At 35.5% G+C, this 21694-nt stretch overlaps 1 protein-coding gene across 3 annotated transcripts; it reads right to left on the minus strand.

The window, feature by feature from the left end:
* Window positions 1-315: 315 nt before the first annotated feature.
* LOC129872166 (protein NAP1) lies at window positions 316-19221 on the minus strand. 3 transcript variants are annotated; one of them, XM_055947050.1, is made up of 24 exons: window positions 19207-19221; window positions 17382-17846; window positions 17205-17279; window positions 16298-16378; window positions 15993-16073; window positions 15780-15862; window positions 12738-12822; window positions 11995-12120; window positions 11741-11848; window positions 11227-11271; window positions 10989-11131; window positions 9145-9277; window positions 8580-8690; window positions 8386-8464; window positions 7540-7733; window positions 7039-7184; window positions 6342-6423; window positions 5965-6075; window positions 4791-4916; window positions 4569-4708; window positions 4385-4481; window positions 2651-3642; window positions 1614-1826; window positions 316-944 (listed from the first exon to the last, which is right to left on the minus strand). In XM_055947050.1, the coding sequence occupies exons 2-24, from the start codon at window positions 17799-17801 to the stop codon at window positions 458-460; spliced, it is 4158 nt and encodes a 1385-aa protein (XP_055803025.1). In that variant the 5' UTR covers window positions 17802-17846; window positions 19207-19221; the 3' UTR covers window positions 316-457. The 3 variants fall into 3 exon arrangements, with proteins under 3 accessions (XP_055803025.1, XP_055803023.1, XP_055803024.1); XM_055947048.1 differs by lacking the exon at window positions 19207-19221 and adding an exon at window positions 18995-19195; XM_055947049.1 differs by lacking the exon at window positions 19207-19221 and adding an exon at window positions 18918-19195.
* Between the last annotated feature and the right edge of the window lie 2473 nt (window positions 19222-21694).

A 21694-nucleotide genomic window follows, 5' to 3' on the forward strand; every position in this document is an offset into this window, starting at 1 on the left:
CTTGTGGTCAGACCCTTCCCCGGACCCCGCGCATAGCGGGAGCTTTAGTGCACCGGACTGCCCTTTAATAGTCGAGAAACGTAGACTTCTCTTGTGAGATTTCACTGGGTGTATTGATGTCGTAATAGTCGAGGAAGGTAATTGTGCCAAGGCAAAGACTCGTGCAACGACTGAAACATAGAACTCGAGTAGGGCTACATGGGAAGGACTGGGATTACATTATTTAGTGATGTCTCTCCAAGTTCATCACACAACAAATGCCAATTGAGAAATTTCAAAATTAGCTTCTCACAGCCTGATGATTTGTCTCTCATGTAGATCTAACCGTCGAGGAATAAATAGAGGAATTTTATGTTTAGATACACCAAAATTTGTATGAACATCGTAGACAGTCCACTACTGACTAATAATAGACAGAGAGAAAGAAATTTACATATTTCAAAAGTTCAGTATTTTGTCACTTGTAAGATATAGGACCAGACCTAGACATTGCAAACCTTGGCAATGGACTGGGACCTGTGCTTGCTGATGTTGAGCTTTCCACGTGTTTTAATTTGCGAGTTGCACTGTATTCCAACGGTCCAGAACACCTAATGTTCCGAGGCTTATTTTCAATGCTTCCACTTTCTGTATCATATAGGTGATCCTGGGCATGGCTTGAGGATGGCTTGAAATAACCTGATTCATTAGAATTTGACTGAGGAGTGGAATCACTGCGATGCTGCCTCATTGCAGGGGATGAATGTGCCAGAGATACAGCTGGTGAATGACGAGGTGAATCACTAAGTAATGCCAGTGGCGCAGGAGATGAACTTCCATAGTACTGGCTGTATATTGAGCGGATAATGGAGTAAGGAACATACGCATCCAGCGTGCTTCTTGGTAGGTAAGGGGAGATCTCACAAAACTGGTCCAGGAAAATGAGCTTCGACACAAGATGAGACCTGCGCAGAAGATGTATACACGCTTTTCAGATTATTTAACATTATAAAACAGATTAGAGATCTACCCATCTTAGTGTCTGAGGTTACATGATCAATTGGCAATTAATATAGGGTTGTCTCTTTTGTGCTCCTCAAATTTAGCCAAAACAGAAAATCTAGTTTTAACCAATGGCCAATAAATTACCAATGGAGGTGTGGGACGACTAAATTAGCCATCGATTCATTTTTCAATTTTTGTTCAGGCCATCGATATGATTAAATCAGCATGTGTTTCTAATACTGGAGTGAACAAAAAAGATGTAATCGAAGGACTGCCGTTGTAGTTTAATAGCAATAGCAAGAAAACTATGAGGTAAGTAAACTCGTTGTGTCCACCACATGAAACATAATTCACTCTCTAGATTTCAATTTAAATGACTAACTATTTTGGGACGTTCCAAATGTTTGGCACCAGTCCATTTTTATCCAACTTCACATTTACTCAAAGTTTTGTATTCTTTATCAAACTAAGTTTTCAACCATTCCGCTAATGTAATAAGCTAGTCAAAATGAAAATCTTAAAGATTGCCCAATACAGCACAAATATATAAACTGAAACAGAGGAAGTATCTCCAATATTCAGAATTTTTCGAGCAACTTTATGTAGATACTTTAGAAACATGAATATACCTGGTATTCTCACTCCAAGAGTCTAGAATAATTCCAGATGAGAACTTCACAAAGAGCTGCATTGTGGATTTTATGTTTGTCTCAACTGTTATTTGGTTGTGTGTTTCAGGATCCAATGTCTCGCCGACATGGCCATTTGAAAAGGATTGTTTCATGTGATGCTCCCTTTCAAGTCTAACAAATTCACTTCCTGCAATTACTGCAGAAATGCACCTGCCAAAAGAAAACCAACCACATTACAGAAAGACAATAATGATCAATTAGAAAGACAACGCACTTGTGAAATATTTTTAAGCATACTTCATCAGAAAAAGAAGAATAATGGTTTTTAAGCATGCTCTTGCATTGCCCAGTACTTGTCACATGATGATCTACCTTGCCATCCATGAATGGATTTTCAAGAAACAACTGTTAGTTAACTTTGATATAGGCATAAAACTAGATTTTACCACATATGTCAGACTTTAGACAGTTATACTTCGTTTTTCTTTCTCGACTCCAAGAGAACCCAAATCAAATTACTTTTTGAAACAGAAAAAGGTCAGTTGCATATAACTATTCTCCACCTGCTTACAGTAATAATGTAAACCAAGCAACCAAATGCAAAAGGTACATGATCATAAGACTGAAACCAGGGGGGTTAAGGATGCACAGCAAAAGGAGAAAAGAAAGAAACCAGCATCACAGAAAATCTGTCTAAAGATAGAGGAGTGTTGAAATTTACTTTAGTTACTGCAGTAACTAATAAGTTGCTTAAGTTTAGGATAATTTGAATTTTAATTTTTTATTAGATAGATTAGTTTGTTGAGATATTTCAGATTGTTTTAAATTTCAAATTATATAGATTATGTATTTTATGTTGGCTATTTAAAGCCCCTCAATACTTGATAAATTATTGAAAGCAGTTGAAAGCTATTCAATCCATTGAGAGTCATTTTTAACCCCCTTTTTTTGCAGCCCCATCTTTTAAAAAAACCAACAAGGAGCAAAGACTTTCTCATTACTTAACACAAACGAGATTTTAAGCAAGAACGAACCTTGCCAAGCAATAGATGTTGTTGCTGAAGCCCCCAGTGTCAACATTAAAGCCGCTACTATTCCATATATTTGATGTCATTAGAGTGGCAAACAAATAAGGCAACAAGCTCCAGGAAGCATCATTTGCACCTCCAACCTCTTCTAGTATGGATCTGACCCACTCAGCGTCATGGTCACTAGCTATATTAAAATTGTTTGCTACTCTTTTCAACCTTCTAATCTCCTTTTTCTCAGGTATTTCATCAGGTAAATGCTTAGCAGCTGCAGTCAGTAATGAATGTATCAATGGAGCACCTTCTTCAAGCACAGCTGTACCAGCTTCTGCAAGAAGGCGGTCAAAAGCAACAGCCTGTCCAGCCTGAATACAGAACCCAACCATAGTGTCCAAATCAACAATTTGCTTGATATTTGTGTCTCTATCTATTCGGTCACCACAATGCATGCTTCCAGCAACAGCCTCCAGATTATCTCGGTTTGCCCGTAATGATGTGTCAATACAGTTCAAGAGTGCAGCTGTGTGCTCTTTCATCATTCTGTCTAACCTGTCAACTCCATAACCACCAAAAACACGGACAAATGCTTTCAGTTCCCTGAGATCTGTCACTGACTCAGCAAAATATCCGCCAACTGGCCTCGTGCTCTTGAAGCATCTGTGCCGGGGCGCAAAGAGGATACCTGCACCCGATACATCCTTGACCACGTTTTCAATATACCAGTTACATACCGTTTCAGTGGCTGATCCTGTATGCTGCTCTGCAGCTTTCTCAAACAAGTGTAAAGATGAAACTGGACCACAGAATGTCTCCGTAAGTAATATCTCCCGGATACCTTGAGTCAGGTCCATGCTAATGTGTTGTTCTGCTAGATGGACAATAGCTGTATGTCTGCGTATCAATGATTCCAATACAGTAGGACGCTGAAGATCATTATCAGTTTTCAGAACAGCAAGCAGTCTCCTCCTGAAGTTCCCAAGGATACATTCTCTCATGTACTGCATTATAGATATTTTACAGAGGGTTAATAAAGATAACCTGAATCAAGTATACTTGGGCTCAGTTTATTAATCACGATGATTTCCTCATGGATATATAAACTTACCTGACCTTTTTCAAGAAACATATAGAACATAAAAACTTAAAATTGTTGCTTAGCATTTTATTTACGTTTTAATAAGAAGTAAAGTTGTCAACTCGTGGGGTCAAGTAATAAGGCTGAGCCAGAAGGGAAGGCCAATTAATCCTTCTTAATCAAGCAACATTATATTAAGAAGCCAAATATGAGACCTCAGCCTCAACACAATAAATAATTTGATTTGACTCACATTAGGAAACAGGAAAAGACTAGTCAACAAGGGAAGCCCTCCAAATATGTAATACAGAGTGCAATTAATAGGATCAAGTCTACATGCACCATTTCCCACAAAATCAGGGCAATCAGCATTGACAAAATAAAACATGTTGATTCATGTGGCCCTATTCCCTTTGTAGTTTGTTCCAGAAAAATGTCAGCTTCCTATATTTTAAATAATTGACTTTAAACTTCCCATTTTATCATTAATGACATGATTTTATAACCAACAGAAAGTGTAGTGGCATGTTTAAAACCAGAAGTTCCGAAAGTCTTCCTTTTTTTCTTAGACAACATGACCAATGAAACGGAGGGAGTAAAGAGAGAACAATGATCCAGGTGTCTCAGATAATCATTTCAAGGCGGAATGATGAGTGGCTTCTTACCTCCCTCAGAACAAAAACGTGGTTTAGAACACATATAGGCTCCATATCATTTAAAACTGAGCAAAGGTTGGTCAACCTCTGCATTGCAGCTTCTAACCTGTCATTACAAAGTACAAGGAAGTCAAGTGAGCAAAATTATGTGATAGATCATTGGGTAATCTAATGTAAGATTAATATGGCTCACATTTTTATGGAATTATCATTTTCAGGGTAGCTCTCATAGCCTGGTAAATGATAGCCCGACATGGCTCTTGGGGACTTCGCCGCAGGAGTAGAAATTCTGGAAGTCAAATTCATGAGATGTGCCGCCTGCTCTGGAAAAAGCTGATATTTCACTTGAATTAGTCTGGAAAACATAAAATCAGCAGTGTTTCCATGTGTTGAGAACATGATAAAGGATACTAACCTGCAACTCTAAAGAGCCAAATCCCCCTTCAGAGTCAAGAATATTTATCAACCCTTCCAGACCTCCCATGATAGATTCAATTAGGGATTCAACATAGAGAACCGCATCACGACCAATTTTAGTTACCTGCAATCAGCAAAGTAGCTATCAAATTGGTGTCTCTTCAACTCAAAAACATTTCAGATAGACATTTAACAAGTCAAGAATTGTATATTACTATATAATGTAAAATGACGGCACAGAACAATCTTTTGTATTCCCTGAGTCATTATTAAACAGAAAAAAGTTATGGCAGAAGAAAAGACAACTGAAACTACAAAAGATCACTCCCACATATAAGCAAGGTACAGTACAATTATGCTCCGGTATCACTTTCCAAGCGAAGAAAGAGACCCATCACGAATGATAGTTGAGAGAGAACAACCAAAACTATTAATGATGTTACAGAAGAGGGCCACTAAGAGTAGCTATCACCTGAAAGTCTCTTAGACCATAGGCCAGTTTAGAACCCTGAACGTCATAATCCCTTACCATCCATACATGAAAATGAACACATTGATGATGCTCGAAATAAGACCTGGGAGTATCCAGAGAAGTCGTGGGCAGTAAATAACTCAGGACATTCATGAGCATTAGTGATCTCTTCAAGGATCGACATGTTCACTCAAACACTTACTTTGAGAATGGGCACTCTAACCACTTAACACTTATTAAAATTCTCCTAGCTTTTCCTCCTCCTCTTTCGATCTTCATCAAATTAACTTCTTAAACACATGCTAAGAATGCCATCTACCATTAGATGTTAATGGCAGGTTCGAGAATTAAGGCTCAATGTATTGGGTTGAAGAGGGACAGAGACGTAGTTGTTGTATTAGGTTGAAGAGGTTGAGCAGAAACGTTAGGTTACAGAAGGTTAGCCTGAATCTAAACTCCTTCACTCACCTCCAACAATTTGATATCATTAGAATCATGTATGAAGAAAGTGAACGTAATTTAAAACAGCAAGACCAGAAAGTCGAAAGATATCTATGATAAAATAAGGTCATGGTTAACCCACAAAAAAATTAGAAGTATTAAATACATGTGAATGTAATTCTTCTGATTAAACCAATCATGCCCCAGTGAGTTGAGTAAACATTTACAAGCACTTTAAAAATTCAAATTACCATAATACCTCTTCGGGGACTATTGAAGAAGCGCATTCGGGAAAACTACTGGCGACACCAAGCCATGCACAGCAATGCTGTGGACGACCTTCTGGACCAAACATGGTATTACGGAAAACCTGTAATACAGTTGAAAATCAAAATAAAACACAAATTCCCAATGGCAAGAACTTACGCAGGAAGTAACTCTCTTTTGATCGGTAAACTCTGAAATATTATATGTTTTAAGGCAAAGACTCAGAAGCGCTTGAAGAAAAGAGGGAGAAGGAGCAAAGTCAAAGAGTGCAGATGGACCGACAAGAGATATTCACCAAGACTCCAAAATTTATGGAATAAAAAAGTCAGTGAACAGCATAAGTTCTTCAATCTCTTTTGCAAAACTTACTGTTGTAAGGTGTTGGTGATAGAAGTAAAGCTTTTTTAGACTCCCATATTTAGATAACAGGTATTCAAGCTCATCAACACACCTGCCCTGACACAGGAAAAAGTCATTTAACACAGGTATTGCACAATAATGCACATATGTCATCTAAAAAAGTGTGCCGTCTGTATCCATATTCAAGACGATTTTACAAAGGGAAAGAACTTCTTTTCAAGTTTTGATCACAAGTCAAGATGAAAATGCAGAAAAAGAGTCATCAAATCTGAAAGTAAAAGAAAATGAGTTCCTTATGCCAAGTTTTGGTAACAAGTAAAGACGAAAATGCAGAAAAGAAGTCGTTGATTCTAAAAGTGAAAGAAAATTAGTTCCTTGTTGCCGAGTACTTTTGGAATTTAGATATGATAAACTACTACAGTATCCAGAAATTCACCATCAAAATAAAAGGACAAGATGACAAATGAAATTAGCTTTTGAACAAGTCAATTTAAAAAATGAGTAGCCTAATAATATGTTTGTTATATTGTCATTCTCCTAGACACTAGTAAACAAGATCAAGGCCAAACTTACCATCCACACCACATGTTCATTTGGAAGATATAATGTTAAGGTCACAACATAAGAAAAAATGACTTCATAGTTGAGAAATATCATGCAATTAACCTAAATTTGAGCCACACTCTCCAAGGTAAAAAGTAAGAACCTGGACCAGTTGTATGCAGAATTTCCTTCCGATAATAGGCCTTCCTTTCCAGTAGACACTGTAGCTTTTTCCAAATGTCGGATGTTTATAGAAGAACGAGCAGAAGTAACAACCATCAATATAGATAACCAATCTTTGCGCAACTCCTGATAGACAAAAACATGTTTTGCTGTCAGAAGAAAAGCCAGAGACAGAAACAGAGTAAATAAAATGATGGCTGCATAAAAATGAAAAATAAAACATGCATTAACTCGTACGTGCTTTATTTAGGAATGTTCACACTGTATACATTAGCTTAACTCACTAAGAGCTTAGTAAAAAAACGGAAATTTCTTTTTCAGACAAGGGAATAATGCAGAATAAATCCCATCTGAAGTCAAAACTGTTGAAGTTGCGACCCATAGTTCTTCAAAATTGAAGAATTGAACTATAAACTAGCCGTTGTTGAATGATCAAACAGAAGACTGCAAGAAAAAATTTCAAATCTGATGAGCTGCTTACCGATAAATCACATGTGATGGCAGAAATATTTTCACCCTGTGGCTTGGGTATATTCTCAAGATGTTGAACTATCTTCTGGAAAAGTCCTTTCAGAGTAGCATCCAGGTCAAGAGCCACCATGCCAGGGGTACCCAACAAAAATCGAATTCTACCAGCACAGGATGATAGATATGATAAGGCATATCCTCTAATAGCTGAGAAGCAATAAAAGGTTTTGCAGCTTAGCTACCAGAAAGAGATTAATAGACAATGTTATAGCAAAATCAATGAATAAAAGATAAAGCATTGTTAGATTCTTCAATGCAGAAAGTACTACTGAAAACTTTATTACTAGAAACGACAACTAACATTAATAAACTATAAAGTATTCCATGAGATTTAATTTCGAAGTTGTAATATTACAGAAAGAAAAGATAGCTTAGTGCAGCGGAGGCAATTATTAAACCATGAAATTCTAGCAACGAAAATAGTGTAGTGATTTGTGTATATACACTACCTAGATAAGTAAGCATGACATGCACAAATTAGAATGAGCTCGTGTTCAGAATGCCTTAACTATACACGCTAATTCCATTAACGGATTCTGACCTAGATAAAGCTAAGGTAACATATCTGATGCACATCATTTCACTCAGTTCCATAGTTCACAGTTCTATACAAAAACCTTCACATTTTAGTCAACTTCCATTAGCTGACAAGTTACATGGAGTTCATCGTCTCATTTCTCACTTTTTAAAAACTATAGCAGGGAGGAGTCTGCTGCTTTATATTCAGTTAATAGAAGCCAATCCAAACAATATAATTTACCTATGATCATATAAAATTAAAAGCAAAAATAAACCTAACCAGCAATATACTTGCGCACTAGGCAACAAAGGCGATCCATTCCATCCAACAAGAAGCCAATGGTTGGATCACTTGGATCCTGCATCGACATTAAAGAAAGATCAAACACATCAAGAGCTAACAGTCAAAGTCTTCACTGCATAATAACGTATCAGTTTTATGCACAAAATGTCGATATGATGAAGATCTCTTACAATTTCTACTGGAACCATTCTAGCAGCTCTTGACTTTGATGAAGATATTCCTACATGTTGGAAATACCATAGTACCTCACTTTGAGCGAAGGCCAAGGCCGAATATACCATCTGTGGAAGCATTCAGAAATGATTTTAGAGAGTATCATAATTTGGCTACATAAGCACATCTATAATTGTGCAACTAATACAATTGTCATTCGAGCACAACATAATAGGATAGAGAAATGTGATTTCATCATAAACAAAATTCTCATTTTACAGACATGCATGCTATATAAGCCAAATATACAAGCATAAACATACAGTTACCTATATGCATGACCTAAACAATCAATGAACTAACAAAATGAGCCATGTAGGAAATAAGGTTCCATATTAGTAAATTGTGTAGAAGATGAAGCATGGTTGGTGGCAGGTGATCTCAAATTTGGCCTTGAAAAAAGAAAAGTAAGGCTGGTAAAGAACAGGGTTGGGGTGGTGGTGGGTGGACAGGCAAAGGGAAGGCACGCCAGCAAACTGAATTTGAAACACAAAGAGAAGTGTAATTTATGGCACAACATACCTGAATATTAGGTGCCAACAAGCTGGGCTGGTCAGAGAAAAAAAGTACCATTCTTCCGATCTCCTGTTTTAAGAATATCCTTCTTTCACGATGTATGGCATCAGAGGAAAATAATGCTTGGTCATGCACTTCACTACAATCATTAAAAAGTTACTGAGTAAATTCAATGGCTCTCCCTCAATAAACATGAAGGAAACATCGTAACAATCTGCTAATTTCTCAAGGCAGTAATTGACCTAAGCTTTAGGTTAATCCATAAATTAAGAAGGGAAGCAAAGGCAAAAGAGTTGGATGATTAAATAGTTATCAATGAAACCAGGGTGCATTGATCTAAGACAAGCATAAAGAAAGCAAAACAGGACACCAGACAGTGCAAAGATAAAGTCATCCAGGAAAACAAGTAAATAAAAAAGATGATGGTGATTGTCATTTGGTGTCGTCACTAAACATGATTCTTTAGTGTGCATTCTAACTTATTTCTTGGTGTGATTTTAGGCCCCAACACCTACAATTACCAAAGTAAATATATACCAGAGAACCAGTTGCGGACCCAGGAATTTTATGAAGAGGGTTCAAAAAAAATTAAACACGCTAATCAGAAAAAAATGTGCTTATTCGGATTCGAACCTACGAGCTGAGACAAGCTAAGGCGAAATATTGAACCCCATTTGCCACTGAGCTAGTCCTTTGGCTTATGCTCAGGGGGTTCAATGTTAAATATATACATATAAATTAAAAAAATTATCTTATATATACAGTGTAATTTTTTAACGAAGGGGGACCCCCTGAACTGCACGTGAGTTCGCCCCTGCAGAGAACTGCAAAAAGTTGACTGAATGTACTATTTATGTCAGAGTGATTTCTGCAGGAAGAGAAACTAAAAGGTCTTGCCAGAAAATCTGAATATTGATTGCCTTCTGTAAGTGTATAACTGAGCTTAGTTACCATTTCAAAGTTCCCTTGAACTTAGTTTTAGGAAAATGCAGTATCAGAGATTCAGCAATGTCTACTTTATAATCCCCGTAATCATGCAAGTATAAATTAGAATACTTGAATAGCTTGGACTACGTCAGTAAAAGTACATGTTTAAAGCATCATAGCACATCACTTAAAACTGTCCCTTCTAGTGACTAATGCTGCTTCTGTATATCAGCATTGATGTAAATTTCCCATGGCAGTGAAAACAGAAAGCGCATCACTTAAAACTGTCCCTTCCTATAGGGATTTTTTATCGGTATATCACAATTGACTACCAGAGAAACTTTCAAACTCCAAATGCGCTTTCTGTTTTCACTGCCATGGGAAATTTACATCAATGCTGATATACAGAAGCAGCATTAGTCACTAACTTTTTTTTTTCTAATTTTGACAAGCCTTTTCTTCAATTTCAAGTTGTGTCACAGATCTGATCTCTCGCAATCAATGACGCTTTTTACTGCATAGAAAGTTAAAGCATTTCTTTTCCTATAAGATCACTTATATGGTAAGCCTCAAACCCACCCCCACCTCAAAACTCAATTACCAAGAGCCCCAACAGTGGATTCTTTTTGAATCTGAAAATAGTGGATTTTTCTACTTTGCTCCCTTGGTAGCTCGAACCAGCAAACTCATGGTTGGAGGTAGAGGACCTTCCCGCTAGGCTATCCTTCCTTATCTTTCCTACAACATCACTTGCTTTTTCACATACCTAGTCCACTGTTTTGCTTAATCCAGACAATCAAAGTCATGTCGCTTGTTTATAAAGTTCAGGCATATTCACTATTTAAGCAATATTATAAATTGCACTTAACAATAAAAAGCATAAGACAAACCTATTGTTTTAGTATCCAATCACAACTCAGTACCTTATCATTTTTTCAACCTGTTTGGCTACACTATACTCTAGATCCGCTTCTTTTTGTTTCGTCCGTCCAGATTTTGCCATCTTCTTTGACTCCAGTATCCGTGGTAAGACGTATAACTGATAATCCTCATGAAGCAATATATACTGAGGTTTAACCATGCAATTATGTTAAATCAGTCCAGATGAAAGCATGTTTACACTACTGACATAGATAACCAGCAACTCTGCAAATAACCCACCTCATCCCTGAACAGAGGAAGGACTAGATTTTCCTTGAGTACAATCTGCAAGGAATAAAACAAAATAAAGGTTAAGACACTTACTAGCTAGGTTTAATTATGGATAACATGCAACCGCCTTCAAAATGTCAAAGAAAAGACCACACTGATCAGAAGCAGACAGCTAGTTGCTTATGCATGAGTAAGGTAATAGATATAAGACATAACACTGCAAAAATACATTTACCAGCTCATAAGCATTGGCCAATACATATGGGACAGCATTTACCCAAAAGCCAAAATCAATATTGCAACAATGCAGCAGATTAATGCACCATTTAAGTTCTTCATTTTTTATTTAAAATACATCACCAGTTTTAAAAAAATATGGTTAAATCCTTCAAGAGACGCAACATCTTGTCCATATCTTAGCTAGAAAATGCACTCTTTTCTTTATTATGTTCTTTGATATTATCAGCAGTCTGAGCTTCAACAGGTACATACAAAACATAAAACAGTTGTCTTTGGAAGGTACCGAGGCAATATCGATGCTGGTGACCCTGAGAAGCTCATCAGGACAGACAAGATAACCAAATAACACCCATTCCCGATATGATGTAACATTTGCTAGGTCTTGGGCTCTCTGCAAATAAGAAAAGGATCACAAAATGTGAATGGAACTGTGAAATCTGCACATCATTTCTACAAAAAAAAATGTTCTGAGTGTCATATATGTTCATGAGACAACAAGTTGCAGTGTCTGAATATAAAGTGATAGAAGATACCCACCATTGGATGAGCTGAATTTGTCAGTATATCAGGGTATCGGGGATGGAAAGGACTTAAGAAACCCTCATTCCTCAGCTTTCGTGTGTCAGTTGATAAGAATATAATGGGACCAACAGCCTCTAAAACCTGAAAAGAACAAAAAGACCTTCAGAGCGAGACCTCAGATAAAGTTAGTGCTTACTATTCATGCTTGAGGCAAGTGAAGTTCAATAGGGAGACTTTAATGAACCTGTAGTATGTAACCAAAATTTAATGCAAACATCATTTGTAACAACAAAAATTCATAGAAATAATTAAGTGCAGCACCATTCCCCTTAATTTAGTAGAGCGCTAAATTATTTATTTAGGGAACGAAACGATGTAGTATGAATAAGGGTGAGGAATAATCTTTAGCAATTAGATGATTGATGTGGATAAGAAGCTTCAAAGAAATGAGCAAAAAGACAATTGTAAGCTGGGATTTTGTCTTCTGTTAATTAGTAAGAGTTCATTGGCTGAGATCTGGTTTAGTTTTCCTGTAACTGAAAATTGGAAGATTTTGTGTTCCACTTATTCTTGTTTAATTAATTTTTGACTGGATTTCATCCCATGGTAGTTAATTACAAGAAGCCGTTACAAAGGTTCTTTTTTCTTTTGTATCCCATAAATGAGCAGTAGTACCGCAAGTTAGACACAAGAAATCCTTTGACATTGTAAATGAACAATTTAACTTCTACAAGATTGTGGTATTCAGGATTAAAGACCTCTCCAATACGAGGGCTGACAAAATTAAGGTCTTCATGCAGACCCTTCAAGGGTGGATCGTAGGAATCAACAAACTGGATTAACCTGGAAAAGGAAAACAAGAAGGAAATCAGCGGAACTTCTTATATTTCTTTTTTACATATAATCACTTCCATTCAGAGTACAGTGGTTAGCATATACAAAAATATAGAATGTCTCGTCATAATTGAATATAGGGAACTGACAAAAATTATCAGGTTATCTATGTCATGTACAACATTTAAGTTACACCATAAATACAATGTCGACAAGCATATGTCAATCCGTGTAGAGGCTTTTCACTTCCTTTAAAGAATCTCTTGTTGGTTTTCTCCATTTAACCCATAAAACACATAAAGGTATGGCAATCCAGATCTTTTTTCCCTCTCTTTTTTGTGAGGGGATTGGTTGATGTGAAATAACATTTCAGATTTTTCAGATGTTCCTTTGTGCTTTTCAGCACTTCCAACTAAAAATGTTTCTCTCAGAATTGTAGGCATCACCTTTTTGAGCCCCAAAAAGATTTAAAACATGCACTACATCTCTGTTGTCAAAGCACAATGCAAAAACAAATGGTTAACAATTTCCAATTGCTTTTCACACATAGCATATGTTACAACTAAGAAAACTCCTTCCATCAAGTTATATTTAGGCATGCTTCATGAAGGGCAGTCCACCCAAAATATGCAACTCTAGAAGGGACTTCAGTTTTCGTAGCATTTGCCATGAATAACAATGTAACTTTACTGTCATCTCGGAGAGCATTCTGTAGCCATATTTCACAGTATACATTCCTAAAGCTTCCACTGTGCCATCTCTATGTCTGCCCCATCTCCTACCCATTCCTTCTCACCCAACTTGCTAATTAGTAGGATCAGACGATCTATGTTCCCAATCCACCAGCTCTGAAGTTGACATTCCAGTTGCTATTTCGGCACTGGGTGGGTGAATTTTGTGCAAACTGAAAAGACTGAAAGTTCCTCCCTCAGAGGTGTATGCCCAATCCTTGCATCCTACCAGAATCCAACACTCCGACTAGCTCCCAATCCCTAGTCCCAATCCCATAAAATGTTCGGAACTCAACTCATAAATTTCTGATATGTTTCCATGAACCAAATGAGGATATAATGGAGACTTACTGCGCACAAGCATCGTGTTCTTAATTGTACCTCCACAGCCAATGCAGAAGCGCCTCAAGCTCCTCAAACCTGGGCACCTCTTCCATCCTTTAATATCCAGTGGGTCTTTCCCAAAAGCGTGGCAGATATGTCAACTAGTTGCCGAACAAGTAAGCGTGGAGCTAGTAAAAGATTGTTGTGGAGACATCACCCTTCAGTGCATTTTGGTTTCATATGATATGTATTGTCTGCTTTGTCCCAACAAACCTCACAAAATTGTTCCATGGAATTATCACATCGAGTCAAAACACATGCGCACCATTTGAGCTTATGCTGTCTCATACAGCACTACTCTCCTCTCTCTTCCAATGTTGGATTTGCCTAAGGTGTTTTATGCACCCCTTTTTCAGAAGCTAGCACTCTGTACGTCATTCTCTTTAACCTGCTCTCTTAAGCACTCCCTTTTTCCTGGTCGTCACATGGAACCACATTAGGGACTCAGCATCCTCGTTGAGGGTAACCCCACCATCATACTGCAGGGGTTCGGCTCCGATACCATATTTGTCGCAGCCCAATCCCATAGCACATTTTGTCTTTGGCCCAACAAACCACGAGGATTTGTCTCTTGAACTACGCCACATCAAGTCCAAAACCCGTGTACCATGTGACTTGTGATATTCTTATATAAGACTTCACTTTCCCCTCCCTTACCAATATGAGATTTGCCTAAGGAGATTTGCCTAAGGTGGCATATACACCCCCTTCTTCAAAAGCTTGCTAACCTACAAGCCTGTCAATCCTTCTCCTTAATCAAACCTCATCAGACTGCCCTCCGTCATGGGCGTCACACAAACCTGCCATCATGATAAACTTCTAGATCTGATCACGGCATCATGCTTTCTCAAGGGGCGACATAATTTCCCGGAGCCCTCTGACGCCAACATGAGAAACTACAGCCCACCAAGACATTACCATATATCATAAAGCTAGATGTATCTTATTCTTCTTTCCACCAGCTAAATCACCATTCCAAACTTTTGATATTATGATAAATTAATTAAAAATACTGTTTTCTGGAAAAGATGAGTACTCCTTTGTCCTTCCATCACGGGCTATTTACCAGAAAAACAAGGCTTTACTAAATGGATCAAATATATGTTAGAAAAGAAGAGGTTCCAAATATTAATGGAACATCTTACTTCATAAAAAAAATAAAAATAAAAGAAGAGGATCTACAAAATTTGGCTCGCTGTATCCACCCTCAATTGCTCAAAGTAAATGGAAAGTCATCGTTGGAAAGAGTCTCGCCATAAAGACTAAACTTTCCATTGCAGTTATCAAGTATAACTCATTGACTTCACATGGTTGATGTCCTAACTTAAAAGAACCCCATAGATGATACTGATAACCAAGTTATAAGAGCCACCTTTTCGTCAGGGAAGACATTTGTGTAACATCTAGCGGCTCCTTCCATTTCTACTAACCATGACAACTTGTCCAAACAACTTCACGTTGTACATCATGTGGGGAAAATGGTGACATTGAAAAGAATAAGCAGTATATCAAAATGTAAACTATATATTAGATTCATGTAACACAAATTACTTTAAGGGGTCAAAGAAAGAGAAATCTGAAGTTGGTTAAATTGAAGCTTAAGACCCCAATTACTCGCCATGTAACACAATTACTTTAAGGGGTCAAAGAAACAGAAATTTTGAAGTTATTTAAACTGAAGCTAAAGAGCCTAATTCCTCGCGATGTAACACAAATAATTTACGGGTCAAAGAAAGAGAAATAACGAAGTTATTAAAATGAAGCTAAAGATACCAATCCCACCCCACACACACAAAAGGAGAAAGAAAAAAATTAAGAGAAATGAGAATAACCGTATATCAGAAGTCTGACCTGTGATAGAAATCGCAGTCCCTATCATTTCTTGCCATGGCATGAAGCAAATTGTATGTTTGCAACATCATTTTCCTTGGTATCTGTGGTGGACGATAAAGAGAAGAACAGTTTACGAAGGCATTATACACTATATATAACACGGCATAATAGTGTCAACTCAACAATATAAAGAGCAGAAAATAATAGATAGAGAATTGTTTGTGTACTTGCCTTTTCTGAAAATATATTTACACGAACAAAAGCACAAAAAAGGTCCATAAATGCATGCAGTATGAGAGAGTTCTGGTGAGGCTGCAGCAAAAGAAACATTTAAATATATCACATACGATATCGTTATAAGAAGATTCAGCATTACCTATTAGTCAAGACAGAAATTATTTAGGCTATAACAGTCCTTTTTTATTTGAAAAGAGTAAGTTAAGCTATAAAATTCCTCTCTTGTGCTGAATCAAAGACCAACATTGTTTGTGATAACAAACTTTAGTTGGAGATAAAAAGCTGATATCATCACTCACCAACAAGGTAATCACTGTACTGCTTAGATCCAATATTAGACGCAAGGCGTGTTCTCGAAATGCCATCAGGTCAAGAAGCAGCTGATCAAGACGAGTAAGTTTGATTAAGTGCATATACTTTGATAACGATATAATCCTTTTTTCAATAAACAAGTACCAAAACTATGGTAGAAGAAAACACCAAAAACGTGATAACCTAGAACATTTGTGCACCTAATCTCAAAATTGATAATAAAATTTGACCCTTAACACTATCTTTTCTTGTATTTGATCTCTCAACACTTTTGGCTTCATAGTTATGATGCATCCCAAGCCTTTCATCACTTAAGCAATTTTAGAAGTAGAAGAGCAAGATATATTACTACTGGTAAATTGACACACCAATATACCTCTCCCACTCCCTTTTTACACTATTATTTTCATGCAAGTATCAGTTACAAACTTATTATGAATTATGCAAGATGAACAAGGGCTGGTAAGTCGGTCATCCACTGGTTAATGGAAAAGCAATTCTGTTGAAATCAACTCTTTTCCCTGAGAAATGTAGGTCACTAATGGCTCCTTACTATGTCTAACCAATACTTCTTGAAAACAAATAGAACATCTTAATGCTGCTCAAAAACTATTCGCTAGAAAGTACCTGGCATTTACTATATGTACATTAAACTGTCCTTGTTATTTAATCATAGTTGAATGTCGTTCTTAACTTATCCTATCAGATAACTAAAATATACCTTAAGATTCAGTCCTAACCAAATAAATTTGATGCTTCAGAAATACTTTAATACGTTTTGTAGTTTTAGTATCATCGGAAAAAATGCAGCTACACTGCCTCAAAAAGCATCATATGAAGCACTAGAATATGGAGAGGAAAGAAAGAAGAAGAAAAAGAGCCAAGCCAACTTACTTGAATCCATGGTTCCAAGCTTTGCAGATGGACTTCAGCACCATCATTCATGGCATCCAAAGCAAATTTGTCAATCTACAGTAACATTCACGGCATATATCACACAAACAAAAGAATATACTTTCCATCAGGAAAAAACAAACTGCAATCTATAAAAAGAGGGTAATATTTTCTTACTCTTTCTAATTGTAACTTGCTGTGGTGCTCCGGAAACTTCTTTGATAGTAAAATACAGATTTTTGGATGATTTGGAAACACACCAGACTTCCAAAATGCTTCAGAGAATGCATGTCCAGTGACATCAGGATAATCTAATATCTGATTAAACCTATACATTTTTGCCATCAGCCCTTCAGCTACTTGAGTGAGTTGGTTTACCCATTGCATGTTCAAGCCTTTATTAGTTGACCCGCTAGAGCTATGGGCACTACCGTCAGAGCTACCATTTCTAGAAGCCTTAGGACCTATTGTTGAAGAAATATCAGGACCCAAGTACTCAGTCCACCTAGATGGTCCTTCCCATTCTCTTGAGCGCACTGCAGTTGGCGATGTCGACAACACATCTTCTGCTTGAAACTGCTGCCTCGGTTTAGTCATTGTGGGCACCAAAGAAAACCCTCACCCCAAGTAAAGCTCTTTTTACTGCATAAAAGACAGAAATTTTCATTTCATAAATTCTCACCTGAAACTCCAGATTCTAATTTAAACCACTACCAATCAGTTCAAGAATCCCACATGATAACCACTGGAATCAGCAAAAAAAAAAAACAAATCCTTCCCAACATCAGCATTTCTCCTCCAATGCAACTATACAGCTAAAATATCTGTAATGCTCAAATTACTTTTACAAAGAAAAAATTAACTGCAAGTATCATCAAGAAAATACATCAACTTAAGTACAAAACGAAACCTAAAGCTTCAAAAAAAGATGAAATAGTCCAACAAGAAAACACGGATTAGGGTAGAAGGTTAGTAGGTAGCCGTGTGTAGTCTTGTTAACCATCCATACTCGTAGTTGTAGTATTGCTCCTGTTGTTTCTTGTACGTCGACTATCATACTATTTTGTTGTAGTTATTATCATGTTACTATCTGTTGTTTTTGTTACAACTAATATTTCTTGTACTTGTGTTATTTCTTTTTCTGGACTTCTTTGGACTGTCTATCGGAAATAACCTTTCTACCTTTGGGGTAGAGGTACGCTACACTCTACCCTCCCCAAAACCCACAAAGTGAGATTAAAGTGGGTATGTTGTTGGTCCAACAAGAAAACAAGGATATAAGTACCAGAATCAAAAAGGATTTAACTAGAGACAACTGGAGCTGAAACATGCAGCTATCATTTCTCCTCAAATGTACCAAATACAACCAAACCTCCTATGATAACTTTGACCAAGTATACAAACAAAGTGCAAGAGCCAAACCTAAACATCAATAATTGAACGGGTCGAAAAAATAACACAGAGAAAAAGTACCAGAGTCAAAAGGGAATTTAGATAGAAACCATCAAACTCAGAATAATGGCAGCAAAGCAGTTCTACATAACTGCACCAACTAAAGCTAAATGTCTTCAATTTTCAACTTAATTCTGATCATAAGCATGAATACCCAATAACAATTTTGCCCATAAAAGATAAATGCACCAACTCAAGAATTACAAAAAAAATAAAATAAAAGGGTCAGCAAAAATACAAAAAACTAAGAGAAAAATGTACCAGAATGAAAAAGGGATTTTTGATTTAACAAGAAACCATGAAGCAGATGAAATGGGGCACAAGATTCAACAACTTACAAATTCAGATCTGGGTAACACTCAACATAAACATAAGGGGCACTTTGAAAGGGGGTTTAAGAGAGAGAGTAGTAATTATAGTAATGGAGACTAGAGAAACTCTAGAGTTGCTGGCTATGGTGGTTATATAAAAGACAAATAAAGAAAAAAAGGACACTCTTCTTTTCAAGTCAATTTCCTTTCTGTTTTTGAGACGAAAACAAAGAAACCACCTTAGCACGATCTTAATCATATTCTTGCAATTTTATTTTTTCTCAAATTATTTTTCTCTCTCTGCCTTCTTATTATCTAAAGATTAACGACCCGTTTGGTTAGGGGTGGACGTTCGCTATTTGATTTGAAATTTTTAAATTTTGGTTCGATAATTGATAGTTAAAAATAAATATTAAAATATTAAATTATTATATTTTAATTTGATAATTTGAATTATTCGGTTATACCTTATTGAAGTTGTAACCAATTGTATTACAAAGTTAATATTGTTGCTTCAATTATTTTTATTTTTTAATGTGGAGGCACGATATAATAGAAGATTAACAAGTAAGAAAACATGAAGAAAATCAAATTGACACAACTAAAAGGTATATGTAGTTAGGTTATTTATGTTTAGTCTTTAATTTTCTCTTTGGATTTGTAATAATGAGTAAAGGGCATGTTGATATATGCCCTTCATTAAATAAATAATTTGGTATTAAAAAATTATTGAATAACAAATAAATTAATGTCTCGTACCATACTCAAATCTGAATACCGTAATTCTAAAATTTTACTCCCAAATGCAGTATCAAATATCGAATTATTGAATATCAAATTATTGAAATTTTTAATTTGATTTGATAATTCGATTTTTAATATTTTATGCCTTTTTTTTTTGAAGAATTTTTTTGTCAAATATTTCTTTGGCTATTGAAATTAACTAATATTTGAGAACTAGTTTTCAATTCCAAAAAATTGCTGTAAACCTGTTTTTTGGCAAAGTTATACTGTTGTTTTTTTAAAAAAAAAAGAGTAAAACTTACCCTAAATTTTATATTTTATATTTTTTTAAAAAACAACTATTACTGAAGATTTGTTTGCTTGATTTGTCTAATTTTTCCTTTGAATTTGTAAAACCTTGTTAATGTAATAGGTCTCTCTCATCTCCTACATTGAATAATGTATAAAATTTTCTTCAAAATTGTAAATCATTATTGATATACGAGGTTCCTCATCTCCTACGTATAATTGTTATGTTTATTTTTTTATGTTAATGAATCTTCGTAACTAATTGTAATTTGAAGAATTGCAATAGCTAGTAATTGTGTTATTAACAATTTTTATTAAAATATTGTGTTATTTTTTAGAATACTATATTATCTAGTTAGTTATAAAAAATGATAATTTCGTGTGAAACTTTTATGTAGAATTACGATTTGTAATAATGATAATGAACATAATCAATGAAGGTTCTTCACAATTTGTGATTAGCAAGTATGTTTGTTCGGTATGATTAAGTACTTTTTTATAGTTTTTAGAACTATTGGTATAAGTCATGTTTCATGATTTATTTATTTACTTTTAAAAAAAAGGAAAATTTTATTTTTAAAATTCAATCCAAACTCGACCGAAATCTGATATTTAAAAAATATTTGGGCTATAGTACAGAAAGGATGGTATAATTATCATTATTTTTTCTTTTTTCTGTGTATAGCTTTATCATTTTCTTTACATAACTTGAAGCTAAATTTAAAGATTTTTCTAGAACATTAATAAGATGTTTTTTTACTATGTTTTGAATATTTACGTTAATACATTTCACTCTTTTTTCGACCATAAATTCCACTCTTTTGAAGTGGCAATATTTAGTAGTCTTATGCACTGTGAGATGTCACAAAGAAAAAATCATGTGATTACTAGCAAAATGGAGGGGGAAAAAATAAGTATCTTGAAGTAATGCATGCATCGTTAATGTGTTGATATTTTTTTAATGATAAAATGCATTGCAACAATGTTTTTTGAAGCACTTTAATTGAGTATTTCTAATAATTATATTAAGCGTTTGCAGTAAAAAAATTTGTGAAAAAAGCGACACAATATGGATGGAGGAAGATCTATGTCCTCTCTGATGCAAAAGGTGTGGTAGATGTATTGAAGAAAAATGCGAAGACTACTTGGGACATTGATGTAATTTGGGAAGACATTTGGAATATGTCTGCATATTTAGAGCATATAGTGTTTGTACATATTCCTAGAAAGTTTAATGTCGTAGCTCGTAATGTAGCTAAGTTTTCAATTTCTTTGTTGTCTGAATTTTCTAGAAAGTTTAACGTCGTACTTCATAATATAGCTAAGTTTTCAATTTCTTTGTTGTCTGAATTTTCGTGGAAAAGACTATTCCCAAGTTGGATTGTAAGTGATGCTGAACGATCTTTTAGACATAGTATGTCCATAATTAATTAATATATGGCAGTTTTGGATGAAAAAAAAATTAATTCATTTTCAATATGTAACTATCAAGTATGTCTATTTTTTTATTTTATTTTTTTTGTAAAAAAAATAATTGGTAGTGAAAACTTCAATGTCATATTTCATTGTTTTATCGCCTCATATAAGAACCTATTTTATTATTAGTAATAGATAAATATTGTTTCTCAATTGATCTTATTCTTTAGTTGCTCTATTATTCTCGCAGTATTTATCTTTTGATTTTTGCTATTATTT

Source organism: Solanum dulcamara, chromosome 11 (genome assembly GCF_947179165.1).
Source record: "Solanum dulcamara chromosome 11, daSolDulc1.2, whole genome shotgun sequence".
NCBI lineage: Eukaryota > Viridiplantae > Streptophyta > Magnoliopsida > Solanales > Solanaceae > Solanum > Solanum dulcamara.